This window comes from Podarcis bocagei (assembly GCF_964188305.1).
Source record: "Podarcis bocagei genome assembly, chromosome: 2".
In the NCBI taxonomy this organism is placed as follows: Eukaryota; Metazoa; Chordata; class Lepidosauria; order Squamata; family Lacertidae; genus Podarcis; species Podarcis bocagei.
The window spans coordinates 49,548,712-49,574,545 of record NC_138126.1 but is presented as its reverse complement, the minus strand read 5'-3'; the positions used below and the strand labels follow the sequence as shown (position 1 = coordinate 49,574,545).

General features: G+C 40.3%; 1 protein-coding gene across 10 annotated transcripts in view; it reads right to left on the bottom strand.

Moving 5' to 3' along the window:
* ERC2 (ELKS/RAB6-interacting/CAST family member 2) overlaps positions 1 to 25,834 on the bottom strand; it is a 538,310-nt gene that overhangs the window by 125,440 nt on the left and 387,036 nt on the right. For 7 of the 10 annotated variants that reach the window (XR_014005105.1, XR_014005106.1, XR_014005107.1 and 4 more), the window contains one exon: positions 18,444 to 18,578. Coding sequence is in view for 3 of the 10 variants with exons in the window: in XM_081184043.1 (XP_081040169.1) it covers positions 6,810 to 6,836; positions 18,444 to 18,578 (162 nt within the window). In the remaining 7 variants the exon portion in view is untranslated. Of the gene's footprint in view, positions 1 to 6,769; positions 6,837 to 18,443; positions 18,579 to 25,834 lie in introns of all 10 variants that reach the window. The other 3 variants (XM_081184043.1, XM_081184044.1, XM_081184042.1) reach the window with 1 other exon arrangement.

Here is a 25,834-nt window from a genome sequence, read left to right as displayed (position 1 = left end):
TGGGAAACACCCTTTGTAATCACAAATATTTTCATAGCAGGAATTTGTACAGAGTATTTTTCTCAAACATGCAATCATGTCGAAGTTCAAGGTAAATGAAAGAAGAAAAGCAGTAGTTAATTCCACCACATCCTGAGACATTCCTGGAGGTGTACCAACCAGCGCTGCTATTGCACCTAGTTACATATCAAAACAACACAAGAAATAGACCTGACAGAAGAATATATATTGCAAATCATAGGATTTATATTTGTGAACTCCTTTCCCTAACCTGCAAATAGTCAAAAAGTCTGGATTGCCCAGGGGCCGGGGGGGGGGGTAATGATACTGAGAACAATCAGCTTTCACTTTTTGTGTGATTTACTTAGCTGTTCAATAAAAAAGTTCTCCCGGATTGAACCTATTTTTGTACTCACACAAAGCAACCTGCCTACTGGTTTATAGGTATGTAAAAGTATTTCTTAGTTTGGCACTCCTGCCTTCAGAAGAATTTATGGGGGGAATGATGCTCAATTCATCATATGTCATCTAAGTGTTATGATCCCACTGAATCTACGTTCCAAACCAGGCTTACAAACACAGTGTCATAAACATTCAGAACCACTTAGCTTTACATACATAACGAAGTACTATCTGTGTGTGTGTTGGGGGGGGGGCGGGGACTAATGGATCAAATGGTATTAGTAATTCTGATTCCAGTCCTAGACAAGGTGGCACTTAGCAAGCAAATTATGATATACAGCATTCATCCAAATGCTTCTTGCAGTGATCAAGGCAAACTTTCTGTCTTTTTCAAGAGACTTCAGGGAAATCTGGATCCAGCTCTGACAGTTCTCCGTAAGATGTGCAGGCGAGTTAATTACTGAAAGTGACTGCACATCCTGTTACTTTGACAAGCAAGGAGCTAATGGATTATTATAATATAGCAGGGGGTTACTGTATTGTAAAGTTTCTGCTTCTGAAAGACAAGCAGGTCCGAATGAGCCTGCAAAAATATTTATATTTATATAAATATTTATCATATTAATGGCATGCTAATAAGTTAAATCTTTCTTGCTTTATGATCCTCTTATGAGAGAATGAAGATGTGCTACAATACAAGTGTTCTGAATTCAACAAATGTGTCAGCAAATCTAATGGAGTATTTATTAATATGCAATATACTGCATTTCCCAGAACCAAAATTTGTGGCTGGAAACAAAGTACAAGAAGGACAGAGGAAATAAATGAATTTGGAGTACAGATTAAATTATTGCATCCTAAAATTATTTTTCCCACTCTTTAATTTAATAATCGAGGAATGGATCATTTTTGTGAACATCTATAGTTTCTCTCTCTCATTTTCATTATTCTTTTTATGTAAATGTGTCCCTCTGGTAATATAAAAAAGGTCTGTCATTCATATAATATGAACTGAATTTAATTATACACAAGACACAGTTGGTTTCTTGGAATCTTGTTCTTTTCACTGGATTGGAGAAGTCTGTTGAAGATCATGTCCAATATATTCATGAGCCTCTTGGGAAATTTTACATTTTAGAAGCTGAAACCATCTGTTCAATTTAATGCGAGGTACAGGATGTGATCCAGAAGGGAACACACACACATTCTGGACACACACCTACATTTTCTCAGAGTTACGTTTTTAGAAGTTCTACTCAAAGAAGCCTCAAACTTCCCTTAAAACTTCTCCTGAGTTGAGAGCTTTCAGCAGCATAAATGCCCCCCAGGTTCCCTTTTAAACTGAGCTTGTGTCAATTTGCAAATTGCTTCTTGAACTTGCAGAAGTTTAAAGAGCAGTTTGAGGGTTCTGTGAAGGCATCTTCTGAAAAGGTAAGTGAAATCCATGTCTGCGCACAGTATGCTCAGTCACCTCCCTGAGGCTGAAATAGCTTTTCCAGAGAATTAAAGCTGTTATGATAGAACCTTCATTGCCTTAAGTCCTCATGTCTGATTTTTTTTTTTTAAAGGTGCTTCCTCAGTAATAATGGTTGGCCAGAGATGATGGTGAGACCAAAGAAATTAGCTACAAAGCTTGGTTTCAAAACCAAGTAGTCCTCCTTAATAACTTTGTGGATGTAAATTATATGAATATGTTTAACATTTTATGTAAAGATGTGCTATGGTGGCTCATTTCTTTTTGCTATCATAAGCAATTGCCTAGTAATAGAACAAAAACAAAACACAAAACAAGGCATTGGTCTGACATCCCAGTATTAAAAACCTTTTCTAAATATAAACCTACCTTTTTCAATTAAACTTGATTTCAAATAAATATTAATGTTATTTTAAAAATAAATTGTCCTGTTGGTACATTTTTTAATCTATGGTATACGGTACTTTCTCATAAACTTCTTTTTGTGATTTTGAACAAACCACAAACATTCTAGAGAGATTTGATCCTCTTCACTTTCCCTCTCAACTTTTAACCCTTGGAGACTCCAGTGTAAATGTAGGGCCACCTCAGTAAGTCCAGGCAGGAAGATTGTTCAACAGTAGGGTGGTGGTACACAAACAGAATCACTGTCCTGTTTCTGATAGTAAAGGTAAAGGGACCCCTGACCATTAGGTCCAGCCGTGACCGACTCTGGGGTTGCGGCGCTCATCTCGCTTTATTTGCCGAGGGAGCCGGAGTACAGCTTCCGGGTCATGTGGCCAGCATGACTAAGCCGCTTCTGGCGAACCAAAGCAGTGCACGGAAATGCCGTTTACCTTCCCGCTGGAGCAGTACCTATTTATCTACTTGCACTTTGACGTGCTTTCGAACTGCTAGGTTGGCAGGAGCAGGGACCAAGCAACGGGAGCTCACCCCGTCGTGGGGATTCGAACTGCCAACCTTCTGATCGGCAAGTCCTAGGCTCTGTGGTTTAACCCACAGTGCCACCCACGTCCCTTATACCCTATTCCTGATACCCAGCATCAAATAAAGGCATTCAAACTCAGTGGATTGATGGGCAGGGTGCCAAGCAAGGGATATAATATCATGATAGACAATAGCAACCCTACCTCTCTCCCCATTGGGTCTATCTTGCTGCACCACTGAGTACAGTGGTGCCTCGCAAGACGAAAAGAATCCGTTCCATGATTCTCTTCGTCTAGCGGTTTTTTCGTCTTGCGAAGCAAGCCCATTGATGGATTAGAGGATTAGCGCTATTAGCGGCTTTTAGCGGTTTATCAGCTTATCGGATCAGCTGATAAGCGGCTTAGCGGCTTAGAAAAAGGGGGGAAGGAAAAAAAACCCGCAGGAACTCGCAAGACATTTTCGTCTTGCGAAGCAAGCCCATAGGAGATTCGTTTTGCGAAGCACCTCCAAAACGGAAAACTCTTTCGTCTAGCGAGTTTTCCGTCTTGCGAGGCATTCGTCTTGCGGGGCACCACTGTACAGGTAACTGGTGGGCTTAACTGAGATAGATAAATGTCACTATTCTCATCTACCACCGCACTAAGACCTCAGTGATGCAAGCCAGGTCAACGTAGTTATTCAGAACTAAATTGTGGATAAGAGGAGATTTCTCTTTTGGTGACCTGAAAAAGCAGAATCTGCAGGCCCAATGGGTAATTGATATGGCAACCGTGAGAACTTCAACTGAGTGGTGGACAGGTGGACAGATAGCTGTAAGGTGTCTATATCCTTTCTCCTCACCTGATTCAACAGTTACCCATCACAAAGTCTTCCCTAGATGCCCTGAATATGGGGTATCTCTTCTTCCTTACTAAAACACAGTTCATCACATAACATCCACCAGATATGATTGGTGCGGCAGAACATGGAACAAGCATTAGATGGAATCAACACTCTCAGCTATTCCTGCTGACCCAGCAGCTGTGAACACTGGTCTTCCCCCAGATGCTGCTGGTGGGCAAGAATTCTGCATCTGCCTAGCTTAGAATAGACTCAGAATCATAACACACAGATTGGTCACAATGCCCTATTCTTCACATTTATATTCATTTAAAACATTTCTACCACACCTCCTCCAAAGCTCCAGATGGCTTACAAAACATCTAAAATTAAACTTATAAACCTCATAGAAAACCATTACAATTCATCAGATAAATTTTGATTATCTCTTGTAACAACAACAAAATAAATACTGAGAATATTTACTCAGTAAAAGTTATGTTCTACATAAGTGCTTGTGCTCTTGGTGGGTTGGGGGAGGAGAAAGGGTCACTACAGCAAACGTCTAATGTCTTAACCAAAGCTATGAAAGCCTTACATCCATTGTGAAGGAGAATGGGGGAAATAATAAATAAATCTACATTTCAGAATAATCTGGGGAAATGAAAGCTGCTGCTTCCAGCTTTGGATTCATACCAGGCTCCTGTTGGCATAGCAAAAAAGATATTCATCAAGATTCTGGAATAAAACAATATGGTGTAAATTACACTGGCAACCCAACAAAGGAATGGAATCCTATGGGCTGTTTTGCCCAAATACTTCTGCACCTGGAAAGCAAACAAAAATCTATTTTGTGCATCCATGTGCACACAATGAGATGTAAAATCAGACCGTTGCTTGAAAGCAGCAAAAGGAATGCTTATTGCAGTAGCACAACTCCTTCGTAAGGAAAGCTTTATAATTACACATAGTATTGTATAAAAACAAACAGCAGACATTTAGTAGAAAATCACATGAACAAAGCTGGGCTCCTTTTCAATATATTTCTCAACAGTAGATGAGAGAAAAATCAGGAGCTAAAGTATAACAATTTAAGTGCTGGCAAACCTTAACACCACATATAACCTGGGTATTTTCCAACAGACAATTAAGCAAGAATATATACATCTTAATTTCAGCGACACTTACACATGCTTAACTGTATATAGGATTGTCCTCTTTCCTCTCTGTGTGAAATTTAGTAGCACATCTCACAGAACATACAATTTGCATTTATATCTGTAATATGTAACTATACATTCAAATATTGTTCTGGTTTTGATAGCCACACCATATGTTCGTAAATATCCTCTCTAACAAGAACACAAATATGTGTCACTTTGAAAATAAAGCCCAGAAATTATCAATGTTACTAAGTCAACAACTTCCAGTCAACATACACATGGCCTTGGTTGCAATTCATTCTTAACCAGCCCCATATTTTACACTGTACAAGAACTGAAGGATCAGTAACCTTTAATCTTCCCACTGACGTACTCCTGCTTTATCAAAGCCAAAGGGACCACCCAGACTTCTGTTTTATTCAGGAACGTGTCATTGATATGTTAAAAGTGCATTTGAAGTAGATTTATAATGGCCCATTCGCACATCCTCCCACTTTATCAGTTATTCTGTGATGCTTCCCCAACAATGCTGCATCATTGCATCTGTAGTTTAATTCCACCCATTGCCATTGCCCGTGTTCCTGCCACCCCCAATTCCCCACCTTTTCCACCAGAATGCACCAACAGGAAGTATGTGGGAGTAGCACAGCAGTACAAGCTTTTCCCCTTCCTTGTCTTAGCAGTTTCATAGAAATCCATGTCACCACCCCAGCTCAAAAGCTGAGAGGAAGGCTGGTTCAACCACACGGGAACAACCTGGCAACCACCTCATTAGTCTTTGCTGCTCAGTGGCTGCCAAGCCACAAAAAATGTGGGGGGGGGGTTCGCTCTACTTGAAGACTCTCAGAGATGCTTTCCACAAAGACCGTTCCCTCCAGTCATTCAAGCTCCAGTGCATGGCTGGTCAGAGGCTTGCTAGGTGAAGAGGTGGGGACTGGAGGCTACAATTTTGGGCTTGGCCAGCCAGGCCAGCCTAAAATTGGAGATCCCTGCTGACCTCCATGCCCAATGATACTTTGAAAAATATTTTCCAGTCAAAAGGTCAGAACTGTCAATATACACCAACGTTCCACAACGTCCATGCTTTCATTAAACATAGGAATAAAAGGCATTTTCTTTGTGTCTGTAGATGGGGGCATAGAAGCCCCACTCCTGTGCACATTGCCTTGCACACTCAAGTCCCCAGTCATCCCCGTGTTGATAAAAGTCTGAAAGGGGCTTCTACTTGCACTGCCTTGAAGTCAAGCAGAATGCCTCAGGCAAGCAGGGACCATGCTTTATCATGGGCTACAAGCAGAGGATTCTACTCAAATGAACTCAAAAAGGCTTCCTGCAAGCATTCCCCACTCACCGCACTAATGTGTGGAGACTTAAAGCACAGGGTGATATGCACTGGTACACTGTGGCGAGGCTTCTGTGAGTGCCCCTCCCCCACCTACAATAGCATTCCTATATTGAATACATAACAAGGTATGTCCTTCCTGTTTATAAAGTTCAGTGTGCCCCATTTGTTTTAGAGCACTACAGAACGGAAGTGGCTGTTTCCCCTACATCAGAAATAATCACCTTATTTTTATTTTTGACAAATTTTGCTTGTGCAGTATTATTATTTTCCAATGAGATGGCCATCTCATAAGTTGCACCAAATAAGACACTTCAGTGCAATTTACATACCATCATCATTGGTATAATCTGACTGAAGGCAAAAACCTTGATAACTGCAATAAAGGATGTAAATAAATTGGTGGTGGTGGGGATCTTACATTTATCTTCAATAACATGGCACCATACCATTACAAACCAGAATAATCACAGTTAATTATGGTCATCCACAACTATACAAAACTATTGTCAACCTGTGACTCCAGATAAGACACGAAAACATTTACGGTATTTAATGTTCATGAGATACACCTGTCCATGTAGCTCACAGTTCAGACAACATGAAATTGCATCTAAATAGAGAATAAAAATGGTATCTCACCCCTCAAAACAAAACTGGAACTTTGGCTTATAGGAACCGCTTAGGCCCATATTCCCTCCTCATCATCCTGCCAGCCAGACATTAGAAGGTGTTAGCATTGGAATGAAAGAAGAAACGGTTAGTTACGGTGGTGCAGCTGAAGATACATCGATCTTCAATGATGAAGGCATTAAAGTTTTCAAAGAAAATGTTATGAAATTTAAGCAGCAGCTATGTTATATCACAAGCAACAAAAGCAAGAATATAATAAGTCATTCCGTACATCCAACTGCAACTGTGAATCAAAAGTGGATTGTACAATTCAACAGCAATGGTTTGCATATAAAAACCAATTAAGACTATTGCAGAAAGAGTCTAAGGCTGAAATCCTATGCTCACCTACCTGGAAGCAGCTGCCATAGATCTCCGTGAGGCTGACCTCTGAACCGACATGTATATCACAGGCATATTGGTAATTACTACAATAATAAAAGCTTTCCTTTCAGGAAGGCACAGACATATATGATACAACATGACAAAGAATGAGATAACTTAGCGAGGCAAGTATATTCTTACATAAAGTCAATACAAGCCATTACTGCATGGTATACTAATGCGGTGCCAAAAACGCCCCCTGAATTTTTTCTTGACCAATTTATCACAAGAGAAATCACATTCAAAAATTATGAAAGGAGAGAGGAAATATTGGTGCAATGCTCACAGGTGAGATACAGGGGTTTCTTGTGACTATTTTATTTCCAAGGTGACCAAAGGGTGTTTGTGATGTCTGTTATTTCATTCTACAAATCATATCTTTGAACCCTTCATGGGAGAGAATTGGGAGGCTGCATACTGTGCTCCTGGTTTTTCTGGTCATGTTTCTTTTTAAGTGAAATCTTTTTACTTTTAAAGAAAGAAAGAAAGGAAAACTGACTGCTCTAATCTCAGGTGCTCGGCAGTTAGCCTCCCCTGTTTCCTGTGTTTCAGTTCATGAGGTAAATTCTTTCACTGGGCTTTTTCAGATCAAGATGCAGGTAGCTCGGGTGCGTGGAAAGAAAAACACGTTGGAATTCTGCCTGGGTCAGAGGAATGTGCCACAGCATAGGCACCGGCAGATATTCCTGTCGACCTCCCCGCGTCTCCACTCTGCTGATAAGCAGGCGAGGTCCCGGCGATTCTTCTCAGATGTGTGAGAGGAACACACCGTTCTTCCTCTCTCCCCTTTGGTGTCCCCCAGGGAGGGGAAAGAAGCAGACAGAAAACTATTTACATCCTTTATTTCTGTCTCTTATATCAGTACAGAGAAACATGTCTGCACTCGACAACAGCAAGAAGAAACTCCTCCCATGTACTTCCAGTACGGGTCATATAACACATACACTGAGCTAACATCCGGTGCTCAGTACAGAATGGACTGCCCCTTTGTTTCCATGGCAACAGTCACAAACATCCTGTCTGGCTTTCCAGCCACAAGCAGCTGATTGAGCTGCTGGAGCCTTTGCTTGCTGCAGCATTGGTGCTTTATGGTAACAAAACACACACAAAGCCATGGCCATCTTGCAATGATAAGCTGAGTTCAACCCCACAGAAATTGTAAAGAAATGCTTAAGTGGTCTGAGAAACCGGGTGGACATAGGGAATGGAAGTCTCTTTTGTAGGGAAAGAAACTTTTTTTTAAAAGGAGTAAAACAGTATAGCTTACATCAATAGATGCCTTGTATTAATGCTAGGTGCCTACTTATGGCCTATTCTTGCTGCATCCCCATGGGCTGCATTCCACACTGTCGCAGAATGTTCCTCAGCCTTCAGGTGTTGCTTTTTGGGGGTGGTACACAGAGAAGAAGCTGGAACAGGATCACCATATGAGCAGAATTCTACTCACATTCCTCTTTACTCCAGCTTATGTCATAGTCAACTTTTGCGTCAGGCATAGATTCTTTCTTTTGCCTCAACAAACAATCACTGGGTTAACAGAGGTTTAAAAAGTAGCAATAACCGATGGATTGTGTACACAGGTTACCATATTTACTTTAACTACTGCCATCTAATACATATTATCTTATCCCTGGAAGACAGCAATATGGGATTGTAAATAAATCAATTAAATATATTTTATGAATTACTTTTTTTCAGTATTGAGAATTCTGCAGTTGGCTAACTCTGAAATGTATCTTGTGTTAGGGACAATCTTACTTGTGAATAAATACGCATAACATTGTGATGTTGCATTATTGTTTATTATTCAAATATACCATATACTACATTGTGAAAACCCACAGTGGCAACATCACTACTAACCTCAATCAAGTCAATATAATAAAAGAACAGCTGAATATTATATTTTTTAAAGCAGACATTAAGACAGATGTTATGTACATTACTGAATTAAGCAGAAAAATATGGCAGTCAGATATAAATTTAAATATAATTAAACTTAGAATAAAGCCAGCCCATTTTTTACCATATTTATTTCAATAGGCAAAATAAAAAAATTCAAAAATTCCTTCCAGTAGCACCTTAAAGGCCAACTAAGTTAGTTCTTGGTATGAGCTTTCGTGTGCATACACACTTCTTCATACCAAGCTCATACCAAGAACTAACTTAGTTGGTCTTTAAGGTGCTACTGGAATGAATTTTTGAATTTTTTTATTTTGACTATGGCAGACCAACGCGGCTACCTATCTGTATTTCAATAGGGACATTGAATGCATTCATTTTTGTTTCAGTTTATAATTCTACTTGCATAGTCCCTTATTTGCTGGTTTTGATCCCTTTTAACGGCTTGACCAATTTAACTTTCTACACTTGGCCAGTGTTTCTCAAAATGCTCTAGTGCAGGAGTAGCCAATGTGGTACTCTCCAGATGTTACTGGACTTTAACTACCAGTCAGTATGGCCAGTGGGTAGGGATGATGGAAGATGGAATCCAAAAGCATTTGGAGGGCACTATGTTGGCTACCGCTGCTCTAAATGGTCAAATCCCACATGATCTTGTTAAAGCAAAGTGTCTAAGGATCAGGATTCAAGCCACCCGTCTTCTATGGCACTGTATCCTAAAGGTAAAGGTACCCCTGACCGCTCTATAGGCTAAGGGAGCTGGCATTTGTCCACAGATAGCTTCTGGGTCATGTGGCCAGCATGACTAAGCCACTTCTGGCGAACCAGAGCAGTACACAGAAACGCTATTTACCTTCCCGCCGGAGTGGTACCTATTTATCTACTTGCACTTTGACATGCTTTCGAACTGCTAGGTGGGCAGGAGCAGGGACCGAGCAACGGGAGCTCACCCCGTCACGGGGATTCGAACCACCAACCTTCTGATTGGCAAGCCCTAGGCTCTGTGGTTTAACCCACAGCACCTCCTGCATCCCTGCTACAGCTACTAATGCCATAATCTACTACAGCCATCACACGTGTCAAAAACTTCAGATGGGATTTTACTTTTTCTAACAAACAGCATGAAGAGAGCCTTGACGTACAGTGGTACCTCGGGTTAAGTACTTAATTCATTCCGGAGGTCCGTTCTTAACCTGAAACTGTTCTTAACCTGAAGCACCACTTTAGCTAATGGGGCCTCCTGCTGCTGCTGCGCCACCAGAGCACGGTTTCTGTTCTCATCCTGAAGCAAAGTTCTTAACCCGAGGTACTATTTCTGGGTTAGCAGAGTCTGTAACCTGAAGCGTCTGTAACCTGAAGCGTCTGTAACCTGAGGTACCACTGTATTATCTTTGAATCAATTGAAACATTATTTTTACTTGATTGTTTGTTTACAATATATTGTTTCCTGGTTCTGCTGGATCTCTCAGCGGCCTTTGATACAATCGACCATAACATCCTTCTGGACCATCTAGAGGGGTTGGGAGCTGGGGGCACTGTTATACAGTGGTTTCGCTCCTTCCTCCTGGGCCGTGTTCAGAAAGTGGTGGTGGGGGATGAGTGTTCAGACCCCTGGGCCCTCACTTGTGGGGTGCCTCAGGGTTCCGTCCTCTCCCCCATGCTATTTAAAATCTATATGAAGCCGCTGGGAGAGATCATCAGGGGGTTTGGACTGGGTGTCCATCAATATGCAGATGATACCCAGCTCTACCTCTCTTTCAAATCATAACCAGTGAAGGCGGTGAAGGTCCTGTGTGAGTGCCTGGAGGCGGTTGGCGGATGGATGGTGGCTAATGGATTGAAGTTGAATCCTGACAAGACAGAAGTACTGTTTTTGGGGGACAGGGGGCGGGCTGGTGTGGAGGACTCCCTGGTCCTTAATAGGGTAACTGTGCCCCTGAAGGACCAGGTGCGCAGCCTGGGAGTCATTTTGGACTCACAGCTGTCCATGGAGGCGCAGGTCAATTCTGTATCCAGGGCAGCTGTCTACCAACTCCACCTGGTACGCAGGCTGAGACCCTACCTGCCCGCGGACTGTCTCGCCAGAGTGGTGCATGCTCTGGTTATCTCCCGCTTGGACTACTGCAATGCGCTCTACGTGGGGCTACCTTTGAAGGTGACTCGGAAACTACAACTAATCCAGATTGCGGCAGCTAGACTGGTGACTGGGGGCGGCCGCCGAGACCACATAACACCTACATTGGCTCCCAGTACGTTTCCGAGCACAATTCAAAGTGCTGGTGTTGACCTTTAAAGCCCTAAGCGGCCTCGGCCCAGTATACCTGAAGGAGCGTCTCCACCCCCATCATTCTGCCCGGACGCTGAGGTCCAGTGCCGAGGGCCTTCTGGCGGTTCCCTCATTGTGAGAAGCAAAGCTACAGGGAACCAGGCAGAGGGCCTTCTTGGTAGCGGCGCCTGCCCTGTGGAACGCCCTCCCATCAGATGTCAAAGCGATAAATAACTACCTGACATTTAGAAGACATCTTAAGGCAGCCATGTTCAGGGAAGTTTTTAATCTGTGGTATTTTACTGTATATTTGGTTTCTATGGAAGCCGCCCAGAGTGGCTGGGGAAACCCAGCCAGATGGGCGGGGTACAAATAAAAAATTATTATTATTATTATTATTATTATTATTATTATTATTATTATTATTATTATTATTTACTAGCAACTCATTTCTCTCCCCAATTGAAATATTTCTATTTTATTTGGGGTTTAAAGAGAAATAAAATGGCATGGTTATACGAACAAACAAATGTTCCAGCTGTGAGAATGCCACTGGGTTAAAAGCAAAACAAAAAAGAAGGGGAAAGAAGAGGAAGTTATGACTTGAAAAGTAGGGATGAGGCAAAGCGTATCATAAGACAATGTTCTGACAAATTTTCAAAGAAAAGTTCAGTAGCCTGAACTAATGGAGTATCTTAGTCCTCCCCTAGAGAATATTTTGCAAAATGGTCTCCCTAATTTCACCGTGCATGAATTTTGAGTGCAATTGTAGACCCAGTTTTTATATTGTTTAATATTGTTGAAGGAAGCAGTGGACGTGGCTCCTACACCCTCCATTAGCTTAGATGGCCCTCTTCATTTTTCAAGTCTCTCAGGCTCCTGGGCAAGAAGCTTCTCCTGTTACGCCAACACCGACAATACTTAGAGATGTGGTCATGCAATTTTAGTAGCACTGCTTGAATATAAACAGTGGTCTTCAGGTGGCCCTTGAACCCTTCTCCTGGGGAAAATGTCACTTGTATAGGTTCTACAATGTTTCCTTCCAGCCACTTGGCTATGGAATTAACTGAACTTCTGTCACTGGAATGGTGGCCTGTCTTCTTCTGCCTTTCCCCTGGCCAAAGTCTTGCTCTAGTGCTGCTTGGACTTGACTGCCAAAGGATCAGAACCCTGCTTGAGGGCAGCTCTGGAGCTTATGCAGGAATCCAAGACTTGATTACAGTAATGGCGTTAATTTGGTTGACATTTTGGATACAACAGGATGATTGCAAGGCAATAGGAAGCTCAATTGGTGTGTTTTTCTTAAATTTTTCATTTTATTATCAGTGGCAGTCATGTTAGATCAAAGATGTGGCCACATAGGATTGTGGAATTCCTGGATATGAAATGTACAACCTTTAAGTCTTTTTACTTTATTTGCAGCCATGCAGCTTGCCATGCAGCAGTTTTCGACTTGGCACACCCAAAACATGTCGGCCCACTTCTATTTTGAAAATGCCTCTAGAAGTTTATTTAAGCAAACAATTTTTCATTTTTCTGAGAGTAACCTCAAAGGTTTAGGCTGAAAGGGGGTCTGAGAATCCTTTAAATAACAAGAAATAAATATATGAGTGTGGTTCTTTCTTCCTATTGAGCTATGGCTATGCTGGCGGTGGCACTGTGGCTGCTTCCTGGCAGTATGCTCATGCAGTGTTTGTAGAAGACAGCAGATGGATTAAGTGTCATTGCCAAAGTTGTTGCGAAAACTGTAACATTGACTGGTGCCTTCCAGCGTAGCCTTTATGAGGGTGTCTTTGGGAGCAGTGCCATGATAAGCAGTAGGTGATGAATACAGCTCTCACTGTCTGTTTGCTCTCTTTTCATTGCTTTCATTGTGCTTTTTGAAACAAGCTAAGGTGTGGCAGCAGCTGCCTTCACTGGACAATGAGATTTCCCTTCCTGCCACCCCTTTGTACAGCTGGGCCCTTTGAATATTGTCTTAGCATGGCTCTAACTCCCAGCTGCTCTAGAACTGCTAGAGGACTAAGGGTTGTTGGATTGTGTGTGTGCATGCGAGCTTAAAGGCAGGGAGGGATCATCTGTCCAGATCACATGATACTGCTCAGATTTCATAACTCCAAGAACTGGCTCCTGAATTTGCTTGTCTTTCCACCCCCCATAGTGAGCCTGTGGGTAGAGAATGCCTTAGCTTTTAATCTCTGTGCAGCTCTTAGAAAACCTTAGGCACTCCATAAGTGATAAATTACAACATCAACATCTAAACTAGATAGAAATTAACATGTGTTCCTTTATTTATTACTATAACTAAAAATGTTTGGTTCCCTGATATTTAACCTGGTTTTAAGGCCAATGCATAGTATTAATAATAATAGAACATGTATACTATATTAATATTATTATTATTATTAATATTATTATTATTATTATTATATCATCATCATTAATTTATATGCCACTTATATGCTAATATGCATTCTAAGCAGTTTACAACTATAAAATCCATTATAAAACCCATATCTAATTAATATACAGAGCATTAAAACATCCTTAATTTAAATATACAATAAAGCAAACTGGTTAAAAAGCATGACAATTGAAACATTTTTTAAAAACCATTTAAAACAGTAAGATCAGATGTTCAATTTCAGAGCAATGCTTTCCCAGACAGGTTTGTCTTCTGGAGCCAGTGGAATGCCAATACTGATGGGCCTCTCACATTTCAGAAATCAGTAAATACATAAGTACTACCTAGTTTCAGATCCCATGAGTATTAGACTGATTCTTTTAATATAGTTGACAAATCAATGTGGAAATGGAATGAAAAAGACATGAGTGAATAGATGTGAAAGTGACATGGACTGAGAATAGACTAATTTGCTAGTCCTTAAATAGGTTCAAGTGATGTGTCTGGGTCTGTTTGTTTGCTTTTCTTAGGTGAACTACAATGTTACATTTTTGAATCATGAAATTTTCTGAGCAACCACATCAGCCATCTGATCAAGAATCAGACCGTATGAATGTGATTGAATGAAAGGCCACAGCCTCCTAACTGAATACAACTGCTCCCATAATATGACTAACATCTATAAACAATGAAGTGGTTTTAGAATACTTGGTAGGACAAGAGTATCAATTAAAAATGCTTTCACAACACAGTCTTCCCAATGTTCATGAGTTAAACTCTTTTGGCTTCCTTCCTTCAGTGGAAAAGCCTGCCTGACAAGACTTGTCATAGAAGCCTTTCATGTCCCTGAGTGCAAAGAATTAACATCTCAACTTGAGTTAAGTAAATCTAGTGATAATAATGTGCTCATCTTATGATTTTTATTTTTTTTAAAAAAAGCTGATATAAGACATCTTTTCTTATTGTCTGCAGCCTGCTACAACTGATGCATTGAGTTGTCAAACATGTAACTACTGGCCCTGAGACTATAAATTTCTACATGTTGCAGACAATACTCTTTTTTTACATGCTGGTTGCCACATAAGGGGTTTAATTTCTTGTAACAAATATGTTTACTTGCTGTGGCCTGAAAAGACTTTATGTTTTTAAAAATGTATAGGGCCATTTATTTTTAGAAAAGAAAAGAAAATATGACAATGTACTAATCCTGAGTCAGTTTATGGGAAACATGTAAGGTCAAATAAAACTTGGTGATGCCTAGACCTGTACATGCATCCAGAATTAACAGCTTTAATAGAAGAACACATCAGCCAGAAACGTCATTGTCTGGGAAACAAAATTCTGAGGACCTAATGGTATATCATCAGTATGGCTGAGTCAAAACAATGTGCCTTGTTTCAGATTCATTTCCATGTGTGCCAACAATCATCTCCCTCTTTTCCTCAGTTACTTTTGACCCTCATTGGGAATAAATGTGACAGCGTTCTTTGAAGCCCTTTCCTTCCACATTGTCCCTCACTGCCAATGAGGCTTTTGTGGGTTACTGTCAACTATAGGATTTTGTTACCTTCCACATCTAATATAATGTGAGCAGCTGATTTCAGTACCCTACAGGATTCAGTGGGCAAAAGAGTCTGAGCACAGCTGAGGAGAAATATGGCCCTGATATTGGCCACCTCATAAGAAGAGAAGATTCCCTGGAAAATATCCTGATGTTGGGAAAGACTGAGGGCACAAGGAGAAGGGGACGGCAGAGGACGAGATGGTTGGACAGTGTTCTCGAAGCTACCAGTATGAGTCTGACCAAACTGCGGGAGGCAGTGGAAGACAGGAGTGCCTGGCGTGCTCTGGTCCATGGGGTCACGAAGAGTCGGACATGACTAAATGACTCAACAACAACATGGCACTGACAAGCAGCCAGTTTAGCTTTGCCAAGTACCCCCAAAACAAGCTGGAGGTTGCTGAGCTTTTTAAAAAGTCACTTATTTAGCTGCACTAGAAACAATTCAGTGCTAAACTCTAATCTTATGTGTTTCCCCTCAAAAGCCTAGACTTACTTAGGTGGGACTGGTGCAAATTGTGTCAATCAACTTGCAATTAAGTGTTTAGCCATTTTAACCTTGGGAATCCTTTCCACCAGTAATACAGAAAGCTGCCTTCTGTCAGGCCAAGCTATTTGCAAGGGACTCTATTTAATCCGGTTGGCAGCACCTCTCCAGTGGTGTCATGCCAAAGCCTTTCCTACCCTGACCTTCTAGCTGGAAATGCCTGCAATTGAATCAGGACCTTCTACATGCAAAGCATCTGCTCTACCAGTGAGCTTTATGGTCTCCTTCCTCTGAAGCTCTTCTTCCAAGTCATGGCTCAGCCCCTTAGCTGATATTATACAGTAGCTATCACAAACAGCTTCAACAACTCATATCACAAAAGAAGTTCATGAAGGGAATAAAAGAGTAAAGGGGGAGGCACAGCATTCCGTGTCATTTATGGGCAATACAAAAGCAAGGAATTTAACTGCACATTTAATGGCTACATTCTAAGTAACAGAAATCAGTGCAGCTCCAGAAAAGCATATGTGCTGTTAGGATAGGGATTAGACATTAATTAGCACTGGGCTGCAGTAATATGAAGAGAGTGGGAGAGTCAGCAAGGGCAAATGAAAAAGACAGTATTTTCAAGGTAGGGCAAAATCTATGAATTTGTTCTGGGGGAGGAGTGAGACTTACTATTCTGAAAGAATTTACTATGATAGCACGGAGTGCATCCGTCTCTTTCTTTTGTTTAACAAAAGCTTTGACACCACAGCATGCAGCAAAGGAGATACAATCAGCAGTGCAGCATTGTTATAATGTGTTCCATAGGACGGTCCAGTAGAAACAACTGTTTGTCACCATGTAGCATCCATCATTCCCTGGGGCTTTGCCAGGAGACAAAATGGCTGCCTTATGAGGCCCTTCAGGGAGTGAAATGGCCCCATGAAAGCTGGAGTGCTAGCATTAATGCACGTTTCCAATGTACATTAATACATTTCCAAAGTCTGAAGGCAGCTGTTGGTAGTATGCATGCAACACACCTCTTTTAAAAATTAAAAATACCACTTAACCATAAGAGGTTTACTAGTGTTTTGTGGTTTTACACTAGCACTATATATTGGGTCACCAAAAACAAAAAACCCAGATGCAGTTTTGAGTGCAACACACAGTTCTGAGTGGAAAACTTAGGCTTGTGTAATAAAAACAAGGAGCAATCAAATTGCAGTAACTATATGGAATGACAAATAACAAAACCTGACCTGAAAAACACATGATTCATTTTTTGAAAAATGCCAGAACAGGCAACAATTCACTCACAGTTCATTTCAGTTCTTCTTTGACAGCAAAGAAGCAACAGATCTGCTTGCTGGTTTTCTGCATAACAATCTAATGAAGCAATTAATCTGTGTCTTTTTGCTTCATTAATCTGTTACTTTCTTATTCTTCTGCTCTTTTTATTCACAATATTCTTACTATTTAAGAACTGCTTGTAACATCTTCAGGTTCTAATTATTCTCTTTCTACTCTGAGTCTGATCTTTGACAGATCAGAGAGTCTCCACTTCTCCGTAAATGTACAAATGGCCAGAGACCTGGAAATATTAAATCTGGAATGTACTTAAAATATGAATTTTGGCATGGTTTTTTCACTGTGCCGGCTGCACAGGTTCCAAGAACGTTTTCAAGAGCTGTCCACAAACATAGGGAACTGGTGTGAAGACACCTCAACCTAGATCAGGTATGTTTGGATGCAATAGCTCTTGGGGGTTGCTGGTGTTCTGCTCCTTCTCCAAGGAGGCCTCAGGTTCCCTGTCTGGGCAGAGTTGAACCCTGACAGTCATTCGCCTTGCTCAGTTCCTGCACTCTATACTCTCTCCAACATAATAAGCCAATCCTGCCTCTTCCCCCTCCCAGCTGATGCATCATACCAAGCTCATACTTCTCTGACACTTCTGTGTGAAGTCCATCTGGGGTAAAGCACTTGGATCCTTCACTTATGGATCCTTCACTTAAGCTCAGCCACTTTCAATTTCTCCTGTTATAAAATGTGTGACAAAGCCAAACAATGCTATGTTTTGATGCTGACAGAAAAATATACTCAGCATTCTATACTTCAGGTTTGCTTTCTAATACCAGAAGCAACTAAAATCACTGAGCTGTTTTGATAATTTGATACCATAGGACAACAAGTATCTGAAAATTTACTTTTATATATATATATAAATATTATGTTACTACTGGTGAGCAGACTCAAACCAATTATATTCTTATGGACAGGTTGAGTTAATAAAAGACAACCATAATAAATTATACTTGAAGAGAACAGCTATCTAAACAAAAACCCTAAAGTGCATTAAAAAAGCAATTCCTCAGAAACATTACTTTTAATAGTTGAATCGGGACTCTTCAGAAATGCTATGAAAGCAAAAGGAGGAAAGAAAACCATAACAAGAGGAACAAAAAGGCCAAACGGAAAGAGGAAGGAAAACGTTTAGATTATTTGAGTGATGGAAATAAATAACAAAGCTATTAGTTTCAGTTCAAAGAGCATATCGCTTGTATTGTTTATTCTTTCTTTTGAACATTTATTTTATCTTGAAAATTGGCACAGTAAAAGCGTAAGCGTGAAGGTAAAGGAAGGAGAGACATGACTGACCTGTTCTGGAGAGGGTCTGTGGTTGGAGTGCTGTGTCCTCCCAGGAGATCTGTGATGGTGGTGGTGGTGATGGTGGTGGTAGTGGTGATGGTCATCATCATAGTTGTCTGCCATCAGCTTCATCCTGTTCTGCGTCTGTCAGGATTGAAACAAACAAAAGGCCACTAAGTGCTAAAATGTACTAATCAAAATTAAATGGTAGCTGGGTCTGCATTAGAACACTGATCCACGCCTACCCCCAAATAGCTGGTTCTAAATTTCATTTGAAGTTCTGAGATGTAACTCTTATGCCTACCTGCACATCTTGTGTCCAGCCAAGCTGACCAAAGCCAACTAGACCTCCATTGCCTTGGACCTAGAAGGCCACATGTACCTTAGACCTAGTAAGCTACCTATTCCATACTGCGTAAAACATGCAAGTTGAAGTTACAGCCTCATTTGAGCAAGAAGCTCCTCCCTTCTAACTTCTGTGGCAGTTGAGTAGACACAAGTATTCTTCCTTTCCAGTTTTAATTCAGCACATTTGTCTTTTTCTGTTGCTGCAGATGAAGCTGGTCTACCAGCAGCTGGAAAAGAATAATTGGGGGCACACTTACAGTGTGTGCCTGATCTTGCTTGTCGGCTTCACCTGCCTGCCACCTTACATCAAATGATGACATTTAATGAACAGGTGGGCCTGATTTGGGCCAAACCAGACCACAACCAAATGAGGAGACCTGGCAGGTCTAACAAAATACTTGGCAGACTGGAGATTCCTCTAGGGGTTGGGTGCAGGATCATTCCTGCATGTCAAAATATCTGTGATAATGTAGTAGACATTGGGTTTTCTGTTCAGGTTCTCTGGAGTCGGATCTGGGGACCAGCAGAGCCCAATGAAGCAGGGAAAACATCCCTATACATAAAACAAGTATATTTCTTTACTGTGATACAGCCATGGAACTCAATTGCAAGAGCAACCCTATGATGTACATAATGTATGAATTGACCCTAATAGAGGGGTTAATGCAACATTTTTCTTGAAGGCCAAAAATGTTATCTAGAGGGCAATGTGGGTTTACTTTTCCCTAAATGACTGAAGTCATAATTTAATATGAATTGGCGGCTGGCATCCTAAATTGGAGCAACCCGTAGAATAAAGAAAGCTTGTTACTGACCTGCAGTTGAATATTCTTTATTGAGTCTTAAACATAGCAACAAATCACATGGTGAAAACACCTTTCCCATCTACACAGTGCCAAGTATTCTAATATAGTTCAAAGACAGACGCTACCCAAAATATATATGTTTCCAACAAGAAGCGTTTTTTTTCTACCAGGAAGGAGGAGGAAGATGCTCTTAGGTTCTTACCAATGAAGTTCCTGACAAATATCACTTTGGTTACTGTAAGCCTTACAATATATTTCCGCTTTGAGGGAAATTCTTAAAGTTTTATTTGTTTATTTTCTTATCAATGAACGGCCTTAAATTTCCTACCTTTCAACTGTACCCTTTAAAAATGTACTAGTTAAACAAGATGATATATGCAATCCTGAAAATGTTTCCTGTAATGAGGTGTTGGGGATTAGTCTTGTTATGGGGTAAGAACTGTGAATGGATGATGCCATCTTCTTAATTTGGTGCTGAAATATAAATAAACCACTTTTAATATTTCTTCCTGAGGAATCTAAATCATAGAAAAAGCAGGCACAAGACTACTGCTAAGAGCAAATCCCACACTTTTTATGTCTCTTGATTGTAGTCTCGGGACAAGATTATTTGTTTAGGTAAATTATTGCTTGGCAAGGATGACGGGGGGTGGGGTGGGGAGTCTGAGGCTGTGCTTTGGTTTCTCTCGTGGTTCAGTTATAAGAAAATTTCTGTACTGAACTACTCTTTGACTGGGGCATTTCTTCTACTTTAAAATATGGACTCCTATCGTCTTCTGTGGTTTGAAGCTTTGCAACATGCCTCAGTGATATGGGATTTTTTGGGGAGGGGAGTAAAAAGCAACTAGAAAACATGGGATGATTATAATTATCTTTATCAAGCTTGTAAACCAAATACTGTGAATTACTGCTGCCTGTTTTACTTACTAATTCTTTTAAGGTTCAGTAGGCTTTGAAATGCCAGGTATAGTTTTATTCCAGGAAGAAATTAATTAACTAGATTGGAATTTGTCCAGGACCCCCAGGGGCTTTATACCTCTACACTTGCAAAAAATGCGATGGGATTTTTATTGACCACATGTGTTTAAAAGCTTAGTTTATCGGGGTGGGGAGAGAGAGACGACTGTGTACTTCCAACAGCACTATGTCCCTTAGAAATGTGCTTAACAGTATTGATCTGGAGGGAAGAGTGCCACCTACTGACACCATAGGGCCACCACTTCCTACACTTTCCTGGATTTCCTTAAAAATGATTTCAAGCCCATTATTGACCAAATCTGTTTAACACGGAACAAGAAAGCAGAAAAAACCCTAAGTTTTATTACTTTGAATTTTGTATGCAATTGGGTCTATACAGAAGATTTTGGATTCTGCAAATTTTAGCATATTATTTCAGAAGATACAGGAGCAATATCTTAAGACTGAACTTTGCTTCCAAGTCCTTTGCAACTAATATTTAATAATGTAAACAATGCAGTTCATGGTACTATTCCATGGAACTACGGTTTCCTCTGCAAGGCATTTTAACTGATGTTTCCAAACATTGGTTTCAGTTGCCTAAGTAGTGATAGCATTTAAACTCTTAAGTCTATCTTCATGGTTTGCTTTTGTGTTTCAATAGTAGGAAGTTTAATTATAGGAAAACAGTAGCAAGGGAATGAATGTGTCACATTTGGGTCTTCTCCTGGGAATTATGTCTGGCCAGATTCCTATGAAAACCTGTTGCAGAAGTTTTGTGTGCATAGAAAATGGGAATATACATACAGTGCTTTTTTCTGGGGGGACGCAGGGGTACACATAACCCTAAATTTGTGGATCTTTGTACTTTTGTCCATTTGCTGTATTTATTCATCCCAATTTGAACTATAAAATGGTGATTTTCTTGCGTCAAAATGAGAGTACCCCTAAACATTTTTTAGAAAAAAGCACTGTGTGTGTGTGTGTGTGTGTGTATACACATACGGCTTTTCATTAAAAAAAATCAAGAGTCATACATAAAACCATACAATAAAAACCATATAGAATTTAAAGCCAGAGATCCACTAACAACAAAAACAAAATTAATGGTGCATTAATATGGCCTTAATACTAATTTCATGAAGTTTGATTATTAATATGGTATTTATAATATCACAAATGCATACTGCATGAACAACTTGCTTTTATGTAAGTTATGTGGCACGCTGGTCAGCAATGCCAGATGTTGAACCATTTGTAACACTTTTCCAACTGCAGCCCATGCCAAGCACCCTATGAAGCCAATGGCCGCCTTGTTCCCCAATCCCTGCTCCCCAGACAGCTGCCTAGGACATACACTCCTAAATATGGTACTGTGCGATAGTTCTTCTCTGCCAGTACTCCAAATCCCTTCCTTTTTGGTTTTAACAGGGTGATGACAGAAACTTCGGGAAATGTGGATTTCTTCCTTCACCTAGGAATAATTCTTTCTAGTCTTACCATGACCAGTAACAATGTTTCCCTCAAAATTGCTTGGACGCTTCACCAAAGCAGGGCCCTGTGCTTCAAAAGTGTCCCCGAAATTCCACCTCAACAAAATTTGTTGGCAACCCAACACAAACAGCAATCCTACTACAGGATTCCTATAGCCCCAATCGGACTCTTTTGAAGCCAAGTACTGGAAGCCTATTGAAGACTATCTGCGTGAGCCCCATTTATCATGATTCTTTTTGTGCACAGGAGTACATACCCAAGTGTAAACAGATGTGGATCATGCCAAATGTTAACAGGACAATTGCTTATTTGTTGCTTTTCTCTTCAACATTGCTGTGAGCGAGAATCTGATTCTTTCCCCTGTTGACTGCCTGCCTGTCTGCCTATTTGCCTCTCTCTCTCTCTCTCTCTCTCTCTCTCTCTCTCACACACACACACACACACACACACACACACACACACAATATATACACAAGCTTGCTTTTACTGATCCCATATATTAGTTTGCCTAACCTCTTTACTGAACTTCTTTCTAAAACAACAACCATCTGCTAAAGAACACATTGGTTTATATAATATTAACACACAGTAAATGAAGCAGCAAATTAAATCAACTGATGTGGGCATGTATGGTTTGGGATCCAAAGAGCCACATGCACAATGAGGCTCTTCCAGTTCACATTTCCAGAGCAGCTCATTGTGCCTCCTTGAGAGGTCTTGAAAAGCCCCTTCTGAAGGGGCAAGGACAGAAGCAACATCTGACGTCATTGCCAGAAGTAAAAAAAATGATCAAAACTGCTCTTCCATGAGCAACACTTCTCAGTCATGAGTGTGGATTCCTGCCATCAATGTTAAGAATATGAGGCAGTCCCTTGTGTCAAAAACCCCATTGTAAGATACACAGCAGTTTAGCCCTATATGCTGCAGCCCTGACCCAGGCTACATACTCAAGCTCATTTAATACATATATTCTCTAGCAGTTCTACAGGAAAGCTTTATCTGGGTTGGCTAGTAAAGAAAAAACAGCAAATTAAAATTGTAATATTGAAATACTAATCTAAAAATACCTTTATCAGGTCAGCAAAAAATATCATTATCAGTTATCCAGATCAGATGAATAATAAAATATTTGTGCCTGGGATTTAGAAGTGGAAAAATAGTTAAGGCTTGCTGCTAAGAAACAGGAAAGACACAGTTATGGTTCCCATGCAGAACTTCTTCATCGTATCTCCCCCTTCACAGACAGAATTAGAAACTGCTTTAAAGATTTGCTTACAGTAGCTTATCTGAGGTCTAGTACAATGACATTCCAATGAAATGATCAGTGACTCGTGCAACTTTGCTGCTCTTCCTCTGTTTTGTATCGTAAGGAAATGTATGGGATGCAAACACAAATACGTGACCATGATGTCTCAGAAGCTAGGGATGGTGGATAATTCTGCAATAATCAAACTTTAATTTGAGCTCTGCTCTACACTGCTCACTCATTCACCCACTATGCAAGCCAATTGGTTTTCATGTGAGCAAACAGCTAGACTGGGCCAATATCATATAAGTTTAAGGAAATGCAAACCACAACAGATGGAGTTTGAGTTACAATAATGTGATAAAAAGATGGACAGCAAACCCCATCCCTACCAGAAGATGATGAAGAAGAAAAGGGACCGCACAGGTGTGAGCAATTACTATGCTAAATGATTTCCAAATACAGACATAATGTCCTTAGCCTAAAGGTGACAATTTGCATTGCAGCAAAATATAATGTCATGAAAGCATTGCAGCAAGCAAAGCAGGAGTTACACCATTTCTTGACTCTGAAAGGAAGGAGTACATGATTCCAACAGCAGCAATGCCCCTGAGCAAATGCAGTGCAAAACTGGGCAAGACTGTTGGGGGTCACAAACTGGCAATTGAAAATTGAGGTCAGCTGAAAGTCATGCACACTGGGACAAACAATACCAATGTCTGGCATTACTAAGACATTTCAATAATATTTGGCATGTTAAAGTGCTTCACATACAGCAACCATTCTTTCATTATTGACATGGGTGTGGATTTCCGTTCTTGTGCTTTAAAACTGTACCTATGATAAAGTAGCAGATACAATAAAGGAAGTATTTGCATTGATAAAATATACGGCAAGAGCTATGTTTGGACAAAGTGACTGTAGCTTATGCCATATATTGCCCAGAGGTCATATATCCTTAAAAAGTACAATTTCTTTATAAGCCAAGGGTAAAGCAGATGAAGGTGCTTTTGTTAAAAACATGGGGGGGGGATTTATTACACTTTCTTTCTTTCTTTTGCCAAAGTTGTTGAGCTTTCTTTAGTTTTGCTCAGAGTTTTGTTTTTTTTTTTGCAAAATTGCAAAGAAATTGGATATTTTTGAGCTATTTTTGAGGGAAATTGGCAAAAATGACACTGTCAACATTGGTTGCCATATGTTTTGATTTTCACGGACATTTTGCCGATTTCTGCCTGGACACTGCTTTTGGCTGCAGTATTCCAAGTATGTCTGCAAATTTCCAGACGTATGGCAACCCTGCAGAGTCTAGATGTTTCTGAACTACAACGGCCATCATTCCTGACTGCTGGCTATGCTGACTGGGGCTGATGGGAACTGCAGTCCAACAGTATCTGTAGAGCCACAGGTTCCCTACTCCTGATCCAGCAGTTGCAAAAATGAATGTGTGGATGACCCTTGGGGTCCCAACTCTATGATTCTATGATTCTATGATTCTATGATTCTCTATTATAGAACAATTACATGCTATTGCATTAGCAAGAAGATACAGAAAATAGAACTGTGGAAAGAGAGCCTGTAGTAAGGTTTCATTATGTTATGCTCTCCAACCGATAGACAAAAATAATTCTGAAACAAGCTAGAACAAAATAGAAATGAACCCATGTGCTAAAGCAAAGAACCAAAAGATAACTGAATAGTTCTGCTTTTTAAATCTCTTACATCAGTGTGGTCTCATCTGCCTGAAAGTCATACAATCAAATCTTTCCATATTGCTAGAAATGATTTTTAGAAAGCCATTTTGGCAATTTCCCTATCAAAAGTCTGGATTGCCTAATTTGAACAGTAGCAGAAGGGCAATGAGCCTATTTCAGTCACATTAAAACTGAATTGGCATTGAATTAATCGTAACAATTCTGACACCTGTCACCATACAGTTTTACAAAACAGTCATGGCTTATTCCAAGGCAAATTGAGAGGACATAATATAGTTCCTTCTTTCAAATACTGGTGGGTAATAGTCCTTTCACAAACAGCAGCTGGAATACTAGATGTGTGGCAGAATGAAAACTGTAGTTCCAGGTGCCAGACACTTATCTGAGGTACTAAGACTACATTTCAGCTTTTGTGACATTTGTGACTTAAGTTATATTGATTTAAACACAACCCAGCTGACTTTTCTGTTGTGGTCACATATCTTTCCTAAGTAGGTACAAGTCTTAGAAGTTAAAAGTGTATAACACACAATAAAGTGTAGTCAGTAATGAATATGCTATGCTCATGCTAAAAGTATTTGCCTCAGTCCCAAATACTAAACATGGTAATTACACGGAAGGATATGAGAACAAAAAAGGAAAGAAGTGGGCTAAAATATATAATTAACACCTTGAAAACAGAGCTGCTTGGAGACAGCATAGACCAAGGACCTAAATGTATAAGGCAATATAAGATGTGAAGCCTGCCTTTCTTTTTTATGACAGGAAATTATTAAACAGACAATTTTCTGTAATAATTATTTAATACATATCTAAACTATTAGAGCAGATAAGTTG